Source organism: Fukomys damarensis, unplaced genomic scaffold (assembly GCF_012274545.1).
Source record: "Fukomys damarensis isolate Sample0158 unplaced genomic scaffold, DMR_v1.0_HiC HiC_scaffold_36, whole genome shotgun sequence".
Classification (NCBI taxonomy): Eukaryota; Metazoa; Chordata; class Mammalia; order Rodentia; family Bathyergidae; genus Fukomys; species Fukomys damarensis.
The window spans coordinates 48291933-48313073 of NW_022900948.1; the positions used below are offsets into that span (position 1 = coordinate 48291933).

At 52.2% G+C, this 21141-nt stretch overlaps 1 protein-coding gene across 1 annotated transcript in view; it reads right to left on the bottom strand.

The window, feature by feature from the left end:
- The window catches only part of Camsap1 (calmodulin regulated spectrin associated protein 1), a 58125-nt gene that overhangs the window by 21779 nt on the left and 15205 nt on the right, over positions 1–21141 (bottom strand). Inside the window, exons 5-6 of the mRNA XM_010608976.1 lie at positions 8910–9172; positions 8493–8654 (exon numbers count right to left, since the gene is read on the bottom strand). Coding sequence (XP_010607278.1) covers positions 8493–8654; positions 8910–9172 — 425 coding nt within the window. The remainder of the gene's footprint in view (positions 1–8492; positions 8655–8909; positions 9173–21141) is intronic.

Genomic DNA, 21141 nt, shown 5'->3' on the forward strand with positions numbered 1-21141 from the left:
TTTCTGGTGACCAAATATGAATCTCAGACAAAAATTAAAATTTTGGAAAATCTTCCACCAAAAGCTAGCTCTCTCTCCAGCACAGAAAGACTCCTCTGATAGGATCAGTGGAAACAGCAGCCACCTGACATTTCGTGCTGTACCACAAAGGTCTGCGCGATCTGGACGGCTGTACCCCTGGAGAAGCCATTCTCTAAACAACCAATGCACGACACTAGGAAACCATGGGCGCTGAAGCCACAGGGAAAAAGCAAGGCAGAGAGAGGTTTTAATAAGGCAGAGCATCAGAAAGTTCACTGATCTAATGTTTAGGATGCGAGAAGGACTCAACAACAAAGCAAAATCTCGTTTGAAAATGGGCAGGGAACTGAACATTTCTCCTAAGTAGATCTATGAACGGTCACGAGCGCAGAAGGAGGCCCACCGTGAGGCGGGAGGGAAACGCAAACCGAAGCTCAGTGAGATACCACCTCTTCGCTGTACCCAGGAAGGCCACTCAAAAGCTAACCGAAATGACAAGTGCTAACAAGAATGGGGGAAACTGGAGGCCTCAGATGTGGCTGTTAGGAAAATCAAAGCGTACAGCTCCTGTGACAAGTCTGGACGTCCCTGAAAAAGTTACACACAGAGCGACCATGTGATCCAGTGGTTTCCCCCCTCAGTACACACCCACAAAGGATGAAAGCAAGTCCACTGGAAAGCTCACACACACACAGCAGCATTATTCACAAGCGTCACAAGGAGCAACACTGCGAACGTCTAATAGCAAATGGTCACACACAGCACGGCAATCGTGCGTGGGACATCACTCAGCATGCAGGAGCGAAGCGCCAGCCCCGCACCTGCTACAACAGATGAAGCTGGAGAACTACGCTCCTGAAAGAAGCCAGACACAAACCCATTTATGACAGGATTCCACGCACAGGTGACCTCAGCCCTGCTGTGCCAACCTGTGCAGATTAGTGAAGCACCCCAGGTGTCGGGTGGGGACTTCACGTGGTCTCACCAACCCCTCTCCAGCGCTGGTCTCCTGCTCTGCCCATCGCCCCACCGCAGCGATATTCCTGTTAGCGCCAGGGAAACCTTCCTGAGGTTAGGTCGTGGGTCAGGTATTGCCCCACGATGGTAACGCTGGGGACGGACCTGAAATGTCCAGAACAGGCACACCAACAGGGACAGGGACAGGAAGCAATGGGTGGCTGGGGGTTGGGGAGAGGAGGGAAAGGCACAGCTGCCAGGGTCCTCGTGGCTTAGAAAGACCCTGTGGAGCCACACAGGATGTCAGCTCGACAACCTTTGCATAAAAACGGTGATTTTAATGTTAAGAGAATTGTATCTCAATTTAAAATAAAAAAGCTTCAAATTCCAATTAATCTTTGAGAGGGTCCAGGGATTTAGGTCAGCGGTTCTGCAGCCTGCCTCAAAAGCACAAGGGCCCGACTTCGATCCCTGGTACCAAAACAAAAACAAATACAGCCTACCAATTAATCTTTGAGAAACTACTGCTATCAAGTTTGGGTGCAGAATCAACAAGAGATGCACATGCGCTCTCCCCTCTTCCCCTGCACTGTCCGCGTGCAGCGGCTGCTCAGAAACCTCTCCAGCAGCCGAGGAAGTGGGCGGTCCAGGAGCCTCCAGCCTATCACTACCTTCAATGCTGTTTTGGGAAACACGGTTATTTTCATTTTTAAAAAATTATTTATATGAAAAGAAGAGAATTAACTGCTCTCTTTAATTGTTCTTATTTTTAGTTTCTAACATGGTAAATACTGATAAGTTACAATTTTCTTAAAAAGTTCTTTGATGTTACAGTAACTCTTAAAAGTGTAAATGGATTCTGAAACGAAAACGTTTGAGTATTTTGATCTATAAAAAACATGGACAATATGCAGGTATACCATAAAGACTTCTATTCTGGATTTTTAACTACCTTAAAAGATAACTGTTAAAAGCAAAAATAATGAAACCAAACTAAGGGTGACAGGGCTACCAAGGACCAGGGGAAGCACATAGGAGCCCAGGACAGCCTGAGTCACAGCCCTGCAAAGGACGGGGATGAAATGGGGCTCTAAGGATGTTCAGGCCCACACGCGAGCAGGGGAAAAGAGGAGGTGAGTACAGCAGAAACCCAGCACAGCGGCAGCCCAGCCACGGACAACTGCGTTAAATACAAGCTGTCTCCACACACCAACCATGACACTGGCACAAGTAACTCACTTTAAAGGGAAAGACAAGAAGTTAAAAGCAAAAGGAAAAGGAAGGGACAGTGTTTCATTAGGCAACTGGGGAAACCACATCACTGCTAAAGGAAGAAGAGTTCTGGGACAGGGTCGTCTCTGGACCCAGGGAATCTCTTTAATTGTTCTTATTTTTAGTTTCTAACATGGTAAATACTGATAAGTTACAATTTTCTTAAAAAGTTCTTTGATGTTACAGTAACTCTTAAAAGTGTAAATGGATTCTGAAACGAAAACGTTTGAGTATTTTGATCTATAAAAAACATGGACAATATGCAGGTATACCATAAAGACTTCTATTCTGGATTTTTAACTACCTTAAAAGATAACTGTTAAAAGCAAAAATAATGAAACCAAACTAAGGGTGACAGGGCTACCAAGGACCAGGGGAAGCACATAGGAGCCCAGGACAGCCTGAGTCACAGCCCTGCAAAGGACGGGGATGAAATGGGGCTCTAAGGATGTTCAGGCCCACACGCGAGCAGGGGAAAAGAGGAGGTGAGTACAGCAGAAACCCAGCACAGCGGCAGCCCAGCCACGGACAACTGCGTTAAATACAAGCTGTCTCCACACACCAACCATGACACTGGCACAAGTAACTCACTTTAAAGGGAAAGACAAGAAGTTAAAAGCAAAAGGAAAAGGAAGGGACAGTGTTTCATTAGGCAACTGGGGAAACCACATCACTGCTAAAGGAAGAAGAGTTCTGGGACAGGGTCGTCTCTGGTGACCCAGGGAAACAGTTCTTAATGGCAAAGGGTAAACACAGCAAAATATCGAACTCCCAGAAGACCGCACACCTAATCAGACTCCCTAAACACATACAGCAAAACCCAACAGAATGGAACCGAGGCCACAGCTGGAGACCCCTATCCTTCCTTCTCCTCTCAAGCAACTGGCTGACAGGACTGGGACCCAGAAAGCCAGCAAGAGGGCAGTGGCCTCAGCCACCACTGACCACCACCAGAGCCGGCGCTCAGAATCACTGACTGGTCTCTCACACCGCACACCTGCTCCACCTGCAGAATTAATGAGAAATGAGAGCACCAGAAGACGCCTGAGCCCTCTTCCAAATATTCAACATTGAACAATCACCACCAGGTACACTGGCATACATCACAGTCTCAGCTACCTGGGAGGCTGAGGCAGGAGGACTTTTCAAGCCCAGCTTGGGCAACAAAGTGAGACCTTGCCTTAAAAAATGAAATTCATCGAAAGCATTCCACATAATCCACTGATAAAACAAGAATCTACTGGTGACGCTGAAAATATCTGAAGGCAAATTATGAAATATGTAACAGAAACATGAAGGGGGACTGGGAATGTAGCTCAGTGACAGAAAGCTTCCCACACGTAGGCAAGACCCTGGCACGGGGACGGGTGACAGGACGGGACTCGGTGAAGCAGCTTTCCATTTACCGGAGGGACAGAGAGAATTTACACGACCTAGTCTCCTGCGTTAACATCAACAAAAGCAGAGCATGGGGGGAGGGTGGGAAGCGAAGGGGACGGGGTGGTGCTGCTCTGTGCACCAGCTCCCTTGTATGAACTGCAAACACGGGCTGATAAAAACACCAGAGCAGGGCGCGCTGGTCCACGCCTGTGATCCTAGCACTCAGGAGGCCAAGGCGGGACTGTTGTGAGTTCAAGTCCAGCCTGAACTGCAGAGCAAGACCCTGTCTCAAAACACCAAATTAAATCAATTTTTAAAAACTGAGCCAGGTGTGGTGGCGCACGCCTGTAATCCCAGCACTCGGGAGGCTGAGGCAGGAGAAGGGAGGCTGAGGCAGGAGGATCGCTGTGTTCGAGACCAACCTGGGCTACATAGTGAGTTTCAGGTCAGTCTCATGACCCTGTCTCAAAACACAAAAACAAAAACAAAAAAAAGAAAGAACCGAAAGAGCGGCTCATGTAGTCTGTTTCAAAAGGAGGCCAGGAGAGGTTTCTGCTCACTCAGAGGACACACATCCCAGGCAAGAGACACATGTGTCCCAATGTGCCCTCACACACACTGCACATGTACAAAATACCATGCAGTCCCCTGTCCACGCATACAATCATATCGAGGGGATAAAAGAATCAGCATAAAGGCACACAAAAGAGAAAAAATCAAATCCAAAACAGAAACAAAATGAAGGCAAAAGGAGAAAATACTCAATAATACAGAAAAATCAGTGAAAACTAAAAGCAGGTGTCTTTAGATGACTGGTAACACTGATAAGCACGACCAATCGAGGAAAGAAAGGCAAACCACGAGTACCCGGCTATCACTATGGACCCTCCCGTGCTGTGCCTTTCCTCGTGTGTTGATTCTGGCTTCTACCTCCGTATGTATTTTTTAAATTATACTTTTGAAGTAAGATATTTCTGAGCAGTCCAGGCTGGCCTCACTACTGGGCTCAAGTGATCTTCCTGTCTCAGCCTCCTGAGTGGCTGGGACCACAGATGGGACCAGTGTACCTGGTTCTCACATTTTAGATAAATGCATGGTGCTTCTGGGCACTGGCCCTTGCACGTGCTGGTGACCTTGGCGATTCTCGCCTCTCTTTCCCACCCTGACGATCAGCACCTGGGGTACGAGTTCTCCCCAGTGCTGGGTGGGCGCTGCCCACCGTCCTCTTCCCAGACTGCAGCCAGGAGACCGCAGTCCCAGCTTCCTGTCCGGGGTGGTCTGGGCTGCCCCTCCATGGCTGTTCAGGGTCTCTGCTTGCCCACCAGCTGCCTTCCCTGAGCCTGTTTTGGTTTACTGATGCCCCAGAACGTCCCAGTGACAAGGGGCACACCCTGCTTGAGGCCTGTGGGGTAGAGGCAGCGTTGCCAGCACCCTGGAGCGCTGCACTGTGCTCCCCAGGGTGGACCCTGTGCTGTTCCCCGCTGCTCTCCTCGTGGGAAGTGCTCTGCACTCTTCTCACACCTGGCTGCTGTCACTGCACAGAGTGGCTTCAGTTCCCCCACGGGGTCATGCCAGCAGTAGCGTGCTTGGGGTGTGCACGGTCAGTTCCTGCTAGGAAAGTACCACTCGCCGCTCGCCATTCCTGGGCAGTGGGCGCATGGTAGTTCCCAGGTTCTATTTTTTTCATTTTGTTTTGTTTGAAACAGGGTCTCACTATGCAGCTCAGGCTGGCCTCGAACTCATGGCGATCTGCCTGCGTGTGAAGACGTTTGTGTCTTTGCTATTGTCGAGTGCTTGCTCAGGTATTTCACAGTATTTCGTGGGTTTTCTTCATGTTATCAAGTTGTGTGTGGTTATGGGAAGTGAAGAGCTGCATGTGGACAATCTGAGTCTTTGAACTGCATCCCTTTTTACTAGAAAACTATTGTTTAGCTTCTGTATGTCATCTGCATGTCTACATCAACTTTAATTTTGTATTTTGAGATAGGGTCTCACTATGTAGCCCAGGCTGGCCTCGATCTCTTGTTGATCGTCCTGCCTCAGCCTCCTGAGTGCTGGGATCACAGGCATGTACCACGCTGCCTGGTGATGTTCACAATGATTTTAGAATCAGCTTGTCCATTTCTGCAAAGGTGGCTCACTGGGATTTTGGTTGGGAACATAGCGAATCTTTACGAACTGGGGAGAACTGCTGTTACCATCCTACAGTTTCCAAAATTTATGCCTAGGTCCTTAATGTTTTTGGTTCTGTTGTAAACAGTGTTATTCTCATTTTATTTTGCATTGTTTGCTGCCAGACCACAGAAATGTAATTAATAATACGTACACTGACTTCACATTTCGTAACTTTGCTAAACTTAGCAGTTCCAGTGGCACTGGAAACATTTTCCTGCAGATGTTCCACAGGACCACGCCATCTGTGAAGAGGGGCTGCTGTGCTGCTTCTTAATCTATGTCTGCTAAATGCTTTTAATTCAAACATATTTGGCCTTGTGGCACCAGTTAGGACCTCCCGAGTCGCATGTGCGCAGGCAGTCCTCGCTCCACCACTGCCAGCGTGTGCTGGTGCTGTTGTCGTAGGGGCCTCCATCAGGAGCGCCGTTCTACTCCTAGTCCGCTCGCAGTATTTCTTCCATGAGCATACACTGAACTCTGCCAAAGACTTTTTGTATATCTGAGATAACATCTGCCTTCCTCTTTGGTCTGTGGATACTGTGAGTTACATAGCTTGGTTTCTGAATGTTGGGCCAGCCTTTCACCCCCAGGCCAGATACCGGTGGTTTGCGGTTATTGCTGTCCTGCAGCGGTCAGTTCGGTTGCTGGCCTTGGTGTCCAGTCTGCAGTTTTTCCCTCCAGTGCCTGTTCCTCCTCAAGGCAGCAGGGTGACGCCAGCCCGGGACCGCACATGGAGGCAGAGCCGTCCGAGTGGCTCGCTTCTGAGGTCTCGAGGGACTCGCTGGGCAGCCCTCCGCCTGCAGGGTCCCGACAGGAAGGTCTAGTCACGTGCTTGAATTGTCCAATTTTGTCTCACTTTTGGTAATTTGTGACTTCAAGTTTGTGGCTGACTTTGTCAGTTGTGTTTAAGCTACTGAGTCGATTGGCATAAAGTTCATTTCCCAATTCCTAGGCCAGTGATAGCAAAGCTTTTAGAGAAGAGCAACCCCCAAACAGCACCCAAAACCCAGCACTGACTTAAACCTGGATACTGAGGTTTTAGTTCAGAAAAAATAACTTGTACGTCAACATCTCTTACAGCAAAAGAAAAGTAAAACTCGTGCCACAGCTTCTGCAAGTGACCCCTTTGTGTAGACGGTGGTGTGTAGACACGCGGCAAACACACACACACGAGGCCCGACCAGCCCTGAAGAACGGCAAAGGCGCCAGAGAGGTGAAATGGCCAGACTCCCACCGCAGCCGTGACGAAGGAGGGGGACACCAAGCAGCAGGTGCCTCCAAACAATACCCCGGGGTGATGGACAGCACGAGGAGAACGGCACATGAGTCCCATTCACACCACTCCCTAGGCAGAAACCTGGTCTCAAGTCAGGTGACACAGGGGGCACACAGGCAGCGGGAGGCAGGGTTGCGGTCCGGGAGCCACAGAGGACCCTGCACCTCCAGCCAGCCCAGCTCTGCAGGACCGACGGGGTGAACTCCAGCCCGGTTTGTCTGCGCACTACATGCACACAAATAACCTGCAAGGACGCAAACGCCAACCACCTGCACAGATGCCAGGAGAGGTGATTTGCAAGTCATCTTTTCACTCATACACAGCATCAAAATTTCCTATAACCACCACATCATTGCTTCTATAATCCAGGGAAAAGCCCTTCAGAAACTGTGAAGAGTGAAGCCTGAATTCTGCCCATGGGAAGCTCCTGCCCAGGGGCCGAGTCTGCGGAGGTGTGCACAGTTCCACAACCTCCCTTGCCCAGGATGGGATTAAAACTGAGGCCTCAGCACTTAGCTGCACCCCCAGTCCACTTTCTGTATTTCTAGTTTTGAGACAGAGTCCCGCTAAACTGCCAAGTTGCCCAGGCTGGGTTCAAACTTGCAATCCTCCTCCCTCAGCCTCCCAGTGCAGGGATCACAGAAGTGCAGGTGCTCACACCCAGATGCTCTGCCAGGACACTGGCCAGCATCCAGGTCCAAAGCAGGCACAGGTGGCATGGGGACCTAGTAAAGCTTTCTGTCCCCAAGCCAGTGGGCTCAGGGGGCTGGGTGGCATCTGTCCAGCTGACTCCCCAACCCACTAAATCAAGAGCAGGTCAGAGCCAAGTCCAGGCCCCAGCCCTTCCCTGGTATGAGACCCATCTGGCACAGCCAAGGCTGAGGCCCTGAGGGGAGCCCGCAAAGGGGGCCGCTGGCCTGGCTGGCACTCACCCACTCACACAAGAGTGTAAAATGCCCCCAAAGTGTCTTCCTCGAGCTCACTGACACAGCCTCGCCTGGGCCCACACAATCCTCTCCCCTTATATCCTGTCCTGAACACAGTTTGCAGGTAAGGAAGCTCACTACCCCAAGGCCCAGAGATAACTGTATGGCCTCCCTTATGTGCATCACGTAGACCACACTACACTTCTAAGCAGTGTTCAGGAAGATATCACACGTCTAAGCACCGAAAGAAACACCACTGCACACAGGGACCAAAGAAAAATAAAAAGTCTCTGTTTGTTCAGATCACATATGCACCACATTCTCAAATCTAACCCGCCTCACCCCGCTCTCCACACTGAGAATTAGGCCTGTGCTGTTCCACCAGTGTGGATATCGTGCTGGTCTCAGACAACGGGACTGAGCAGCCGTCCAGAGCAAAGGACAGGAGCATCTGGTGTCAGGGACAAGGACCCTGGGGCACCCACCTTGTTGATCCAGAACACCATGGCGTCCTCGAGGTCGTAGGGAAGCTCTTTTGAGGCACTGAACGTGGAGAAGCGCTTGACGCTGGCCACCACCTTTTCGATGCTGATCATCTCCACAGTGTAGGCCATCATCAGGGCGTCCACCATCGCCATGTGGGCACTCTGGGGGCAGAGGCGGCAGCTGGCACCCAAAGCTCCTCCTTCCACATCCCAGTGCAGGGGCCCTGCACGGACTCACTCCTTTCTCCCCTCCTCACACCGAGAGACGGACTGGGACCTACAGGTCCCCTCAGGACGGGTGGGGTGCAGACACCAGGGGGCTGCAGGGAGCTCCGCCCCATCTCAGACAGGGCTCAGGGGACTGGAAGGGTCAAGACGAGCACACCATGCACGTGCAAACCTGGGCCAGACACTCACCATCTTTATGGGGGCGTGGCCGAGGTCGGCGTCCGTCACTGGGGTGTCGTCACTCTCCATCACGTAGATGCCCTTCCGGGACAGGGCCTGGATGACCGACTGGTGTCCTTGCAAGGTGGCTGCCTGGTCCCCTTTGAGGATGAGGCTGCAGACGCGGCAGTAGAGCTCACTGGAAAGGAGCAGCTTGATGACGGGTGGCTTGATGTGCTCCTGCTCATACTGGTCGATATAAAAAGGGTCTCTGAGGTCCTCTGGGATGTTGTCTAAGACAGAGGAGAGCACTGTGTGAGCCAGACCTGGACCTCCAGGCCTACAGACACGAGAGCGCCCAGGGCAACCCCGGCAAAGCTGTGGTCAATCGACAACAACTGGGCACTGCACTGACAAGAGGTCACGTGGACGCAGCAACGCGCCACAGTTTGCAGTGGCAGCGCACCCCGAAGACTATAGTGACAGGGCGCGGAGAAGAAGCTTGGCCCCTGGTGACCCAAGGAGGGTGTGCAGCAGGATGGAGACAATAACTGGGGCCCAACAGCCATTCTACCACGGTGATACATGGGTCTGGGCCACTGTAACTGCGACAGGGACAGATCGTGCCACCACCTTTCCTCCTCTTCAGACCAAGCAGCACCCAACCCTTCACACGAGCGTACACCTTCATCCTCACTGCCTCACTGGATCAGGGTGAATGCCTGCACCACTGGCACTGGCAAGGAGGCAGGAACCATGCCCAAGCCTGGGAGGCAACACGCTGCCCGGCACACGGACACACACATATGCCCGGGAGCTGCCCACAGACATGAGGGCAGTGCACCACCGCTGCTCCACCTCCTCCTCCTGTGTCCCTCACAAGCACCTGCAAGACAGACTCTGCCTAGACTGCAGGGCAGCGCAGACTGCAGCACCCCAGGGCCTTCTGGAGCTGTCCCCACTTCTACAAGGGTTTAGAAGGGGCCACCATCTCCAGGAAGCCTGCTGAACAAAGCCCAGGGACACCAGCCCTGAAGCGGCCAGGCCCACCGAGGGGGTGGCTGTGCCTTATTACGCCTCAGCAGCATCCTCTCTCTCTGCTCCTTCTGTTTCTCACAGGGGCTATTTTCTGAGCCCAAGTCCAACTGTGGGTGTGTGGACCTGCCCTGGGCCCACACTCCTAATGCTCCCCTCGGCTTCCTCTTTCCAAGCAGCGTGGCCAGAGCACACACAGCACTACACTTCTGAGTCACTGTGCTGCACATCTCAGATGGTCACTATGGCAACCCTGCAGGGGACAGGGGCTCCGCCCAGGCTTAGTGGATGTCACCTTCTGACCACACCAGGCAGCCGCCTACCCTGAAACCACCACAGTTTTGGCAGAGATCATAGTAACAGTAGAGGGAATTGCCCCAGTGTGGAGCACAATCTCCGGCCCCTGCCTCCCGCGGTGACATCAGAGCAGGGACAAAAGTGGGCAGAAGCAGCCCCTATGTGGGAGATGTCACAGGAAACAGAAGTGCAGTGCCAGGGAGTCCTGTAGTCCGGCCGTGGTCTAAGGAGCTCTCAACGGCCACCAGGAACAGGATGCACTTGTGGCAGCCCAGTGGCCAGGGCTCCTGGCCAGAGCCAACATCACCGTCCTCTGCTCTCCTTATGCACCACCACTGCCGCAGACTGCAAGAGACGCGTCCTACCTCCCACCCCGGTAAGCCCATCTACCCAGTGACTTGAAAGACCCCAGACAGATGAGCAGCGGCCCCCAAGCACATGCTCTGGTCCAGCCCCTCCCTGAACCGCCCCTTCACATGACACCCATGCCCGGTCCCCACTGGCTCACCCAGGCCACCCTCCCCTCTTGTCTGGACACCTGGGAAGGCTCCAACTAATGAGAGTGGAAACCAGCAGAGCTCAGGAAACTCTTGCAGGGTAAGGCCCTCTGAGTACAGGGGACAAGGGCACAGGACAGGACAGACAGGTTGGCACAGCTGGCCTGCAGGGGGCGTGAGGAGGCCCCAGAGCAGCTGATGGAGCCTGCGGCCACAGGGTGAGACACTGAATAAACACAGGAACTGCAGCTTGGAGAGCTCGACCAAGCCATGAGCTTCCTCGGAAATGATCGATCGGCCCAGAGAAACACTTCCCTGGGTCACTTCAGCTCTGCACCCTGTACACACAGGAGCCACGAAAGCCATTCCTACAAGCTCCAGATTCACCACGGGAGCCCAGAGGCCCGGGGATGCGCCGAGTCCCCCACCCCAGCCAAAGAAGCCCGCGCTCACCACCACTGTCCACTTGGCCACCAAGAGCCGTAGGAGCACAAGCCTGATGTTTCGAGTTTATTGGTCCACAGCTATCTTTAAAGCAGCTTTGTAAATGCCTCCAGCTGATTTCTGGTGACTTATTTTTCATTTCTTCTACAAATCAGAGTGTCTGTTAAAATTACTCACTCAACAATCACTGAGCACCTGTATAAGCCAGGAAAAGCAAGGGAACGCTGGGGAGCCCAGGGGTGAGGCTCCACTGGGGACAGGGAAGCCACGGGCACCTTCCACACAGGAGAGGCAACAGTGCACCTCTGCCAGATCAGGGAAAGGCCCTCTGAAGGGGGTGAGGCCCTCAGCAGCCAGGAGCCAACATGGGGGCCACAGCCGATGGTGGACTCAGCTCCAGCCTGCTCCCTTGCATGGCCTGTGTTGTGGGGCTGCGTGAGAACTGGGCAATCTGCCCAGGGAGAGCACCTGGGGCAGATGCAGGGCACAGGGAGCCACACCGTGGGCCTTAGCATTCCTCATCACTGGCAGCACTGTTCTGAGATGCGAAGAAGCACCTCAGCCCTCGCCCTCCGCCAGGCTGTGCGGAAATGCCCACACCAACCCCAGCTCCTCCTCAGCCAAGGCTGCAGGCAACAGGCTGGCCACCACACTCGAGGCTGGGACTGCTGAACCCAGGAGTTCCAGGCCATCTGGACTACACAGTAAGACCCACCTCAAAAAACAAAGGGACTGGTGCAGCTTGGTGGTAGCTCATGTGACTAACATGCACAAAGCCTGAGTTTGAGCCCCAGTACCACAATAAGAAAAAGCAAAAACTAAAAGCTGGCACGGCCACTGCAGGGTCACTTTCATTCTACCCTCATGCACCACAGGGAGCCACAGCCCATTCCCCAGTGGCAGGAGAAGCAAACTCGAGGAAAGGCGGCCTCCGTGCTGCCCCAGCTGCGCAGACTCAGCCTCTATCCAGGGCCTGGAAGGTAGTCCCTCGGAGAGGGATGGAGGGATCTTTGCCCATGCGTGAAAGGAAACCCACTGCAGGCACCATGCCAACAACTGTGAGAACCACACACAGCCCCCATTTCACACGGTGCCCCAGCGAAGAGCCACGCACTGTGCAGACATAAGCTTAGGGCCAGGGACGGCTCCTACACAGCCAGAGCACCAGTGTCCCCCGGGCTCCCGACAGGGCCATAGTCACAACACGCACTGTTCCAAAGGTCCAATATACCTCTGAGTTCCTCAACAAATGAGAAAAAACAAAAACAAGAAAACCTGTAACTCTCAAGAGAAAAGCAATCAATGGATGTGACCCAAATGCTGGAACTGCCCAACAAGGACTTAAAGGGATTATTACAACTATGCTCCAGAAGTGAGAGTGAGCATCTCAGGGAAAAAAACCTAACACAAAACTCTAAGAAAACTGGGGAAAGAAGCCCAGTGTGCAGGGAAACCAAAAACCACAGCAGAGGGCCGCCAGGTGCCATGAACAGAAAGATGGGCAGGAAGCGGCGGCACAGCCCTCCCGCTGGGCCCAGACCACGATAGGGAGCCCACAGGAAGGCATCGGGAGCACTACCGCACCACCTCCCCAACTCTGACGCAGGGACAGTGCTTCTGGAAGGTCGGGCCCAGCAGAGGGACACCCACCTCCCCGGGCGCAAGGAGACAAAGGGCCAGGGGAGTCCAGACACACGCCTGGGCGCCTGCACCCTGAGGCCCACAGCAAGGGTACCTCAGCCCCCAGGGAAGCATCGACACAGGAATCCCCCAAGGTTTCCAAAGCCAGCACACAGAAAAATAACGTGGCACCTGAGAAGCCCAGCGGTGAGACCAAGAGACTGAACAAGCTGGCCCGACAGGCAAAGGCAGGAGAAAAGCACAGAGAACAGGAAGTTGCTGTACCCTGAGTGGGGAAGAGCACACTTCTGGGGTGGAGGGCCCCTAATTTGGGGGGTCCTTCGCCACAGGGTTAGGGTTAGGTAGTAGGGGGGCAGTACACACAGCTGCTGCACAGGGGCTCTGCTGCCTGTCCCTGACAGGACCGTGGAGACTCGTCGCCGGCCCAGGGAAGGGTGCACCCAGGCAGCCACTGCACCTGCGCACAGGTCTGCCCTCTCTCCTGGGATCCCAGTCCAGACTCAAGGAGGCGGCAAAGCGGTGAACCTGTTTTCAAGCATCTCACCTGCTCTTAACAACAAAACAAGGGTCCCTGGGCCCGCCCAGCAGCCTCCCCACACTCGGGGTGGGAGCGAGAGAGGGAAGCAGATGGGTCTCCACTGAGCAGCCACGGAGCCATAGCTGAGATGGACACAGGACTGGCCACTGGCTCCCAGCGCCTACCGGAAGCGAGTGTCAGTCCTGCCTGTGGGAAGACACCACTCAGACCTCAGATTAATCCCAGCAGCTCCAAACACAAACATCCAAGACACGGTCCACAACCACTGGACACATAAAAAACCAGGAAAAACCACCAGCAGTCAAGGGAAAAGACCCCAGAGAGGCCAATCTCACTCACTGTGACCCAGACGCTGCGCTGCCAAAGGCTGTGAGGCGTCTGGCTTCACAAGCTGAAGGCAAACTCCCGAGAAAACCTCACTTCACATTCAGTAATAGAAGTGGGTTATATAGCGGCATGGTTTGTAATAGCTAAAACTTGGAAACAGCCCATTTGCCCATCAGTTGGAGACTAGATAAGAAGATGTGGTTTTTGTATAAAATGGAATATTACTCAGTCATAAAGAATGAGAAATTTAGTCATTCATAGGAAAATGGATACACACTGAGGATATACTCCTAAGTGAAATAAATAAGTCACACATGTATAAATACTGAATAATTTCTCTGGTGTGAAAAACTATAATGGTACATAAGATCCTAATGATATACTTGACAATATGAAATAGAAAAAAAAAGGGCTAAAGGTGTAGGGGAAGTGGGAAGGGTAGGGGAAAGGTAATAAGGGAAAAGAAAAAAATATGAGAAAAGTAAAAAATAGAAATAAAGTATTTGTAAATAGGGAAGGGAGGAGGGGATGAAGGGAGGGCAGGGACAAGGGGAAGAAATGAGAACCAAGACCTGTCATGTAAAGGTACAAGAGCCCAATGACGAATATAACTGTACTGTGCACCTAAAATGTACCATAAACTCAATGAGGAAAACAAGTGGGTTAGAAAGTAAAACGATTATGCCATGCAAACATTATTCCAAAGGAAGCAGGTGAGAAAACACAAGTGCTTGGGAGAGAAATAAAAAAAAGAAAGAAACAAAGGAGAATTCCTGAACTGAAAAAGACAAAGCCAACCCAAAATTCACTGGATGGACTCAACAGGAGAAAGGCAGGAGCCGTGACAAGGGAGGCACAGAGCCTCAGGGGTCCAGGGGTCATCGTGGGAAGTGTACAAGACCCAAGCCCTCGTGCCTGCTCTGCCACGGAGCTCCACTGAGCCATCCGCCGACTAATGGGTTGCCAGGTGACAGCTTAGACACTGGGGAGAAGGTGAGCTCAGGGTGTGCTGAAGGGCGCACAGTGAGACCAAGGAGAGAAGGTAAAGGACAGACATCAGGTGTCAGGGAAATGGAACTGGAAGCCCAGAAAGAAAGGGGAAAAACACAGGCAGAAGCAGGATTTGTTAATGTTAAGCAGGTGTGGATGGGAATTTTCCAATACATGTAAAATTCACAAAACCACAGCTTCAAGCATCACTACAAAATGCCTGCCGGACTAAAAAAAGAAGCTCACACACCAAGAACACCACAGTAATGCTGATGACATCCCCAGACAAAGGCTCTTTTCAAAGCAGCCAGAGGGGTTTCTGGTCAGACCAGGTCGGCGGGCTCCTTCCTCTCTGCCTGCCTGTCTGCAGCCTGGCAGCTACAGCCCTGCACAGCTCAAAGACACTGAAGAAGAAGGCTGGCGGGGAGGCCGTCCTGAGCCTTCAGTCCTGAGCCTTCAGAGTCCAAGGGTGACCGACCAGAGTGCCCTGCCCTGACCGCCAGGGAGGGCGCCAACAGGAGGCCAGTGGCCAGGGACCCCAGCAAGAGAGCCCAGTCCTTCCACAGGCTGCAGCCATCACGTGAGGAGCTGGTCACCTTGTGTGAGGGGAAGCCGCAAGCGCCCAGCCTCGAAGAAGCACAGCGGCAGAAGAGGCCCAGGCACAAGCTAAACCTCACCAGGGAGAATGCAGCAAACACAAAAAGCCAAATGCTGGGTCTCCTACCACATGAGCCAAACGATGGGGAACCTCCACTGAGTAAGAAAAGATAACCAGCGAACCCCAACCTGACAAGGATGTACAGTAACTACCAGAAATGACTACAGCAATTACACATTGTGGAGGACAACCCAGAAAATTTCCAGAAAAAAAAAAAAAGTTTAAAAAAGTGACAAATATCCAAGTGAAAAATATACGGAAACACGTTTAAAAACTCACTAAACAGCTCCAGGAGCAGCATGGAGTGACAGCACAGACCTGGCCAACGTGAGGTCAAATCCATAGCATCCACCGCTCTCAAGAGACAGAGTGGAGAGGCCGGGGATTTAGCTCAGTGGTAACGCCACTTATCTCGCAAGCCAAGATCCCAAGTTCGATCCCCAGTACCCACCTCAAAAAAGAGACAGTGAAAATGGGCTGGGGCAGAGCCGGAGAGACCCGACAGGTGGAGCGGCAGAGGACAGGGCCGGCCTACGCGTGGCTAACCACGCAAGCCCACTGATAAAGACCAGGACTACCCTGACACAGCACAAACTTCCAGAGCTGAAGACAAAGCATCTGGAGGCAGCTGAGGAGAAAGGTGACCCACGGGACCCCATGCCAGCAACAGCAGCCGCGGAAGGCAGTTTTCAAACACTGGAGGAAAACACTCTTTCACCACAAACTCCACACCCAACGAAAACATCATAAGAAATAAAGGGAAATAGAGACGCTGCGCATGAAGGAAAATGAAGAATTTGTCTCTCTCCAACACACCTAAAGGTTAAAGGAACCCTCCAAAGAAAAGAATATGAGGGCTGGGGATTTAGCTCAGTGGTGCCGCTGCCTGCCTCCCAAGCACAAGGTCCCGAGTTCAATTCCCAGTACCAAAAGAAAATGAAAGAGGAAATCTTGGAGCATCACAAAGGAAGATGATGACCAGGCAATGGGATAAACCTGTCTTTCTCCTTTGAGTTTTTAGGGTTCCATACAATGAAAACCAAAAGCCACTCTGGGCATGGTGGTACACACCTGTGATGTCAGCTACTCGGGAGACTTAGGCAGGAGGATCTCAAGTTTGAGGCCAGCCTGGGCCAGTCAGTGAGAAATAAAGAATTAAAATAAAAAAGGGCAGAGGGAGGAGAAAAAGGGAAACAAACAGAAGACAAATGATAAAACGTCAGACTTAAGTCCTAATGTATCAACAATTATATGAAATCTAAATATACCCATTATTTAATGTAAAAAACATACATCAGCAAAGTAGATTTTTTAAAAACATGATACAACCATGTGCTTTTTACAAAAAGTTCATTTTACATTAACAATGGAAGTGAGTTAGAAAGTGAGCTGATATGAAGGGACACCCCACGCAAACATGACTTAAAAGGAAGCAGGAAAAGCTGCAGTGCCCCACGTGTGGGGGCCAAACTTCAGACACCTGGTCTCCCTGCATGCAGACCTGCGGCAGAGGGGAGACGCTAACAGCAGCAGAGCAAGCACAGAGACAGAGACAAAATCATCCGGGCTGCTGCTCTTGCACTCGGCACCGTTGCTGAGCATCATGAGTTCGGCACGGGCACTGGGACCCCACAGCACTGGGCCAAGTCAGGGCAGCTAGGGGGCCCGGTGCAGGCGACACCTGCAGAGAGAGTGTGCTGGACTCAGGAGGATGGCAGTCTCACTGTGCCACTCAACACAGCTGGCAATTCAAAACTTCAGCACTGCTTCTGGGATTTTCCACTGAACCGTTTCAGCCTCGGTTGATCACAGGTTCCCACAAAGCGACAGCACAGGTGAGTGTGGTCTACTGCACAATGACATCTGGTAAAATAGCCAAGCCCTAAAGATGAAGAGGGACATCGGAGGGTAAAAAGATCAATCCATCAGGAAGACCTCAAAACCTTGTGTACACTCCAGGCTGGAGCGCCTCAAAACACAGAAAAACAGCTGACGGCTGGAAAGAGCAACAATCAAAGCTCCAAGTACTGTTAGGGAGGTCAGCGCCCCATCAGCAACTGCCAGAACCCCAGACGTGAGCCAGACGGACTCCAGGTGAGCCCGGACCTCTGTGCCCACTGCCACCACCCAACAAGGCAGAATGATCATTTCCCTCAAACACCCGTGGAACAGTCAGTCACCAAGCCAAAAGAGACCACGTTTACAAGACAAAAATCAAAGTATGTTGTCTTACTAGAAAGCATGCAATGTGAAGTCACTCTAGAAATGGGAACAGACACAACAGGAAAATCTCTCTAAACCCTTGAGCATCCAACTATTAAATAACTCACAGTGCTACAGTTTGGACTCTTGTGTCCCTGCTGCAGCAGGGCCTTCAAGTGGGAATTAAAGGACAAATGGGACAGCACCTAGTGGCTGAGGGAGCCTGAGTGCCCTCCCACCAGGGCCTATGAACAGGAAGCGGGCTCAGCAGACCCAAATCTGCTGGTGCCCTGGTCTGGAACTTACTGCCCCAGCACTGCTGCCACTCACTGATTCCCCAGCCTAAAGTATTTTGTAAAGCAGCCCAAACAGACTAGGACAATGGGTCAAAGAGAAAGTGTCAAGGGGAATTTTAAATCATACACAGAGCTGGATGAAAATGAAAATACAACCTACCAACATGTGGCTGCAGGTAAGATGCTACCGGAGGCACTAAGCACTTACAGGGGGAAAAGAAGGGTGTCTCAAATCAGAAGCCAAGCTCCTGGCTCAAGAAACCAGAGACAAAAGGGTTAAGCGCACCTACACCAAGCAGGAGGGAGGCTCCTCCTGGCCTGGCACTGGAGAACCTGCCTTGTCCCACCTGCTGCACCAGAAGCTGCCACTGGGAAACCGGGTAAAGGGGCCCAGGACCTCAGAAGCACTCCTTACAACTGTGTGTTACTATAATACAACTATCTCTCAATGAAAAATTTAATTTTTTAAAGTTAGCCAAGACTATAAAATTTTCACAGAAACAGGTGTTCCAATGACTAATGTGTGTATTTTTAAATGCCTATCATCATTAGTCATCAAATAGATGACGCTGACCCACAGTGAGACAGCACAATCCAACACCCACGTGGCTAAAATTAAAAGCTGCCAACGCCGAGGGCTGCCAGGGAGGCAGAACGGCCACACCGCAGCTCTGGAAATCACTTCTAGAGTCACACGCATTTATCCCAGGACCCAGCACGTCCATACCTGGCGATTCAAGGAAACATCTGTCCACACAAATGTTCCCAGCAACCTTATTCGCAGAATGATCATTATTTGCAACAGCAAAACACTGGAAGGAACCCTGCTAATCACCAAGAGGAAGAAAAGTAAACCTTGGGCAAGCTACGCCATGCAATACGACTGCCACCACACCGGAAAGCCTCACAATGCTACGCTGAGCAGGGGGCAGTGGCACATGCCTGTTATCCCCACTGCTCAGAAGGCCTTGAGGCAGGAGGATTAGTGAGGCTGTCTCGAAACTGAAAACGTGAAGGGTGAGGGCGCAGCTCAGCCCGCCCCAAGCTCCCTTCAATATCCACTACAGGCAAAGAGGAGCACACCTGTCATCCCAGAACACAGGAGGCTGAGGCAAGACTGCCATGAGTTCGAGGCCAGTCTAGACTACACAGAGAGGTTAAAGCAGCCTGAACCACATTTCTAGACCATCTCAAGACAAGCAAGAAAGCCCTCCAGTGGGCAGGAAGCACAGTGCCCTCACAGAGGCTGAAAGACCAGATTTCAAACATCCCTTAATCTCCTCAGACACCAGCAAGGGCTTATCCTTCTTCCTCTGTGAGCCTGTGTGTCTGGTGGGGATCTTAATCAGCCTCGCACATGGCATCGCAACAGTGGTCCCTTCGGATTTCCTGTACAGAAAAACGATGCACATGCAGCCCTCAAGTGTCACTGGCTCCATCCTGACAGCGCTGCACTCCCTACATGGCCACAAAGAGTCGGGAGGGCCCAGAAGCTGCTCGGAGGATAAGCACAGTAACAAAAAAATGCCCTGCCCTCTGCAGAGTATCTGCCCAAAGTTAGCACACTGAAGCACACTGCGGGTGGCCAGCCTCTCTTCATACTTAAGAGGGTTAGAATCGAGGGAATTAAAGAAAGCCGTCTGTTCTTGCTTAGCATGCAATGTGGGCAGCAGGACAGGAAGGAGAATGTGGACAAACCAAAGCACCTCCTGAACAAAACCCGAGTGCAGCCAACAGGGCAGAACTAGAGCACACCCTCCTCCTCACTCCACAAGCCTTGGGCACGCTGCACAGAAGACACAGCGCTGCACCCTGGAAGCTGCCCCGACCCTCCCTGCCCGGAAGAGGATACCCTACTCCCTCACCAAGGACAGCAGGCGATGACGAAAACGCACAGACCAGTAGTCTGAGCAAGCCGTCACCTAACATGGGCACAGCAAAACCCAGACTCAGAGCTGCTGCTGCGCCGAAGAGGGGTCCAGGGCCAAGGCTCTTTCCCACCAGGGTCACACCTGGACCCTGCGCGCAGCAATGAAGCAAAGCAGAGTGCTATGGCCAGGCCACAGAGGCTCCAGTGCTGCCCTCCCAGGCAAAACCCGGCCCAGAACCTCCCTCCACAGTGCGCTCACTCTTCAGGTCAGCAGCAGAAATGACTCCAGCAAGACCAGGATGGGAGGCACGGGGAGCAAGAGGAGGAGAGCTGGGCAGGGGGAGGTCTCGGCCCCTGCAGCCAGTGTGCAGGGTCTGGGGAGCAGCAGCCTGTCCAGGGCCAGCACTCGCCCAACGCAGACCCAGGGCAGAGATGGGGTGGCTCCCACCGAGCCTCACAGCAACCGTTTGCACACAGGGACGCCCACCCTTCCCTGCTGCCTCTAACACTGTCCCAGAGGGGTAGGGGAGCTAGTACTCCCCACTGCCTCCTGAAACCAAGGCCCAGGAGCCTCTACATGTGCTGAGCGCATGTGTGCAATACACAGCAGAGCCAGGTTCGGGAACACACACCTGTAATCCCAGCACCTGGGAAGCTGAGGCAGGACGATTGCCTTGAGGACAAGGCCAGCCTGAGCTACACAGCAAGATCCTGTCTCAAAACAAAACACAGCACAGTGGACCAGAAGCGAAAACGGGGACTGCCACAGCCCCAGGCCACACTATCTATTCTGTACAATAAATAGTACTTCAAGTTTGGCCTTTAAATTTTTTAATCAATTTATTGCAACTCTCACTCAAAATGTCACCACACACTCTTGCAGCTAGCAGACTCCTGCTTACAGATGTATTAACATGAACAACTTTCAACATGCCCAATAAACTTCCCAAAACATTAAAGCCAGGCATGGTATGCACTCCTGTAATCCAAGCACTTGAGAGGCTGAGGCAGGACCAAGAGCCCAACAAGTATATTTCACAGCAAGCTCGAGGCTAGCCTGTCCACACAGCAAGACTGTCCCCAAAAGAACAAAACATCTTACAATTAAAAATAACGATACAATGAAATGCAAGACTTGGTTAAAAAAAGAATGAGAATCTAGAATAAAAGCATAAGGCAGCCACATCTTAGCTGTGGCCCTGGAGCCCAAGGACGCTGGAGGAAATGTTTCTGCCTGACTATAAGCCCAAGGCCTGCAGGTCAGGATGTCTCCAACAGCCAGCACTGGAGTGTCCAGTGCTTCTGGTTCCTACAAGCAAGGAGAGCTGTTGGTTTACCCTAGCAACAATCATGTGCTGAGTGAGGTGTCTAAGCACCCAACCCCCAAGCTAATCTCCCACTGGGCATCCAGACCCAACCATGTGCTCAACAGGGGGCAACCCAGGGGACCCCTGTGTGGAGGCTTCC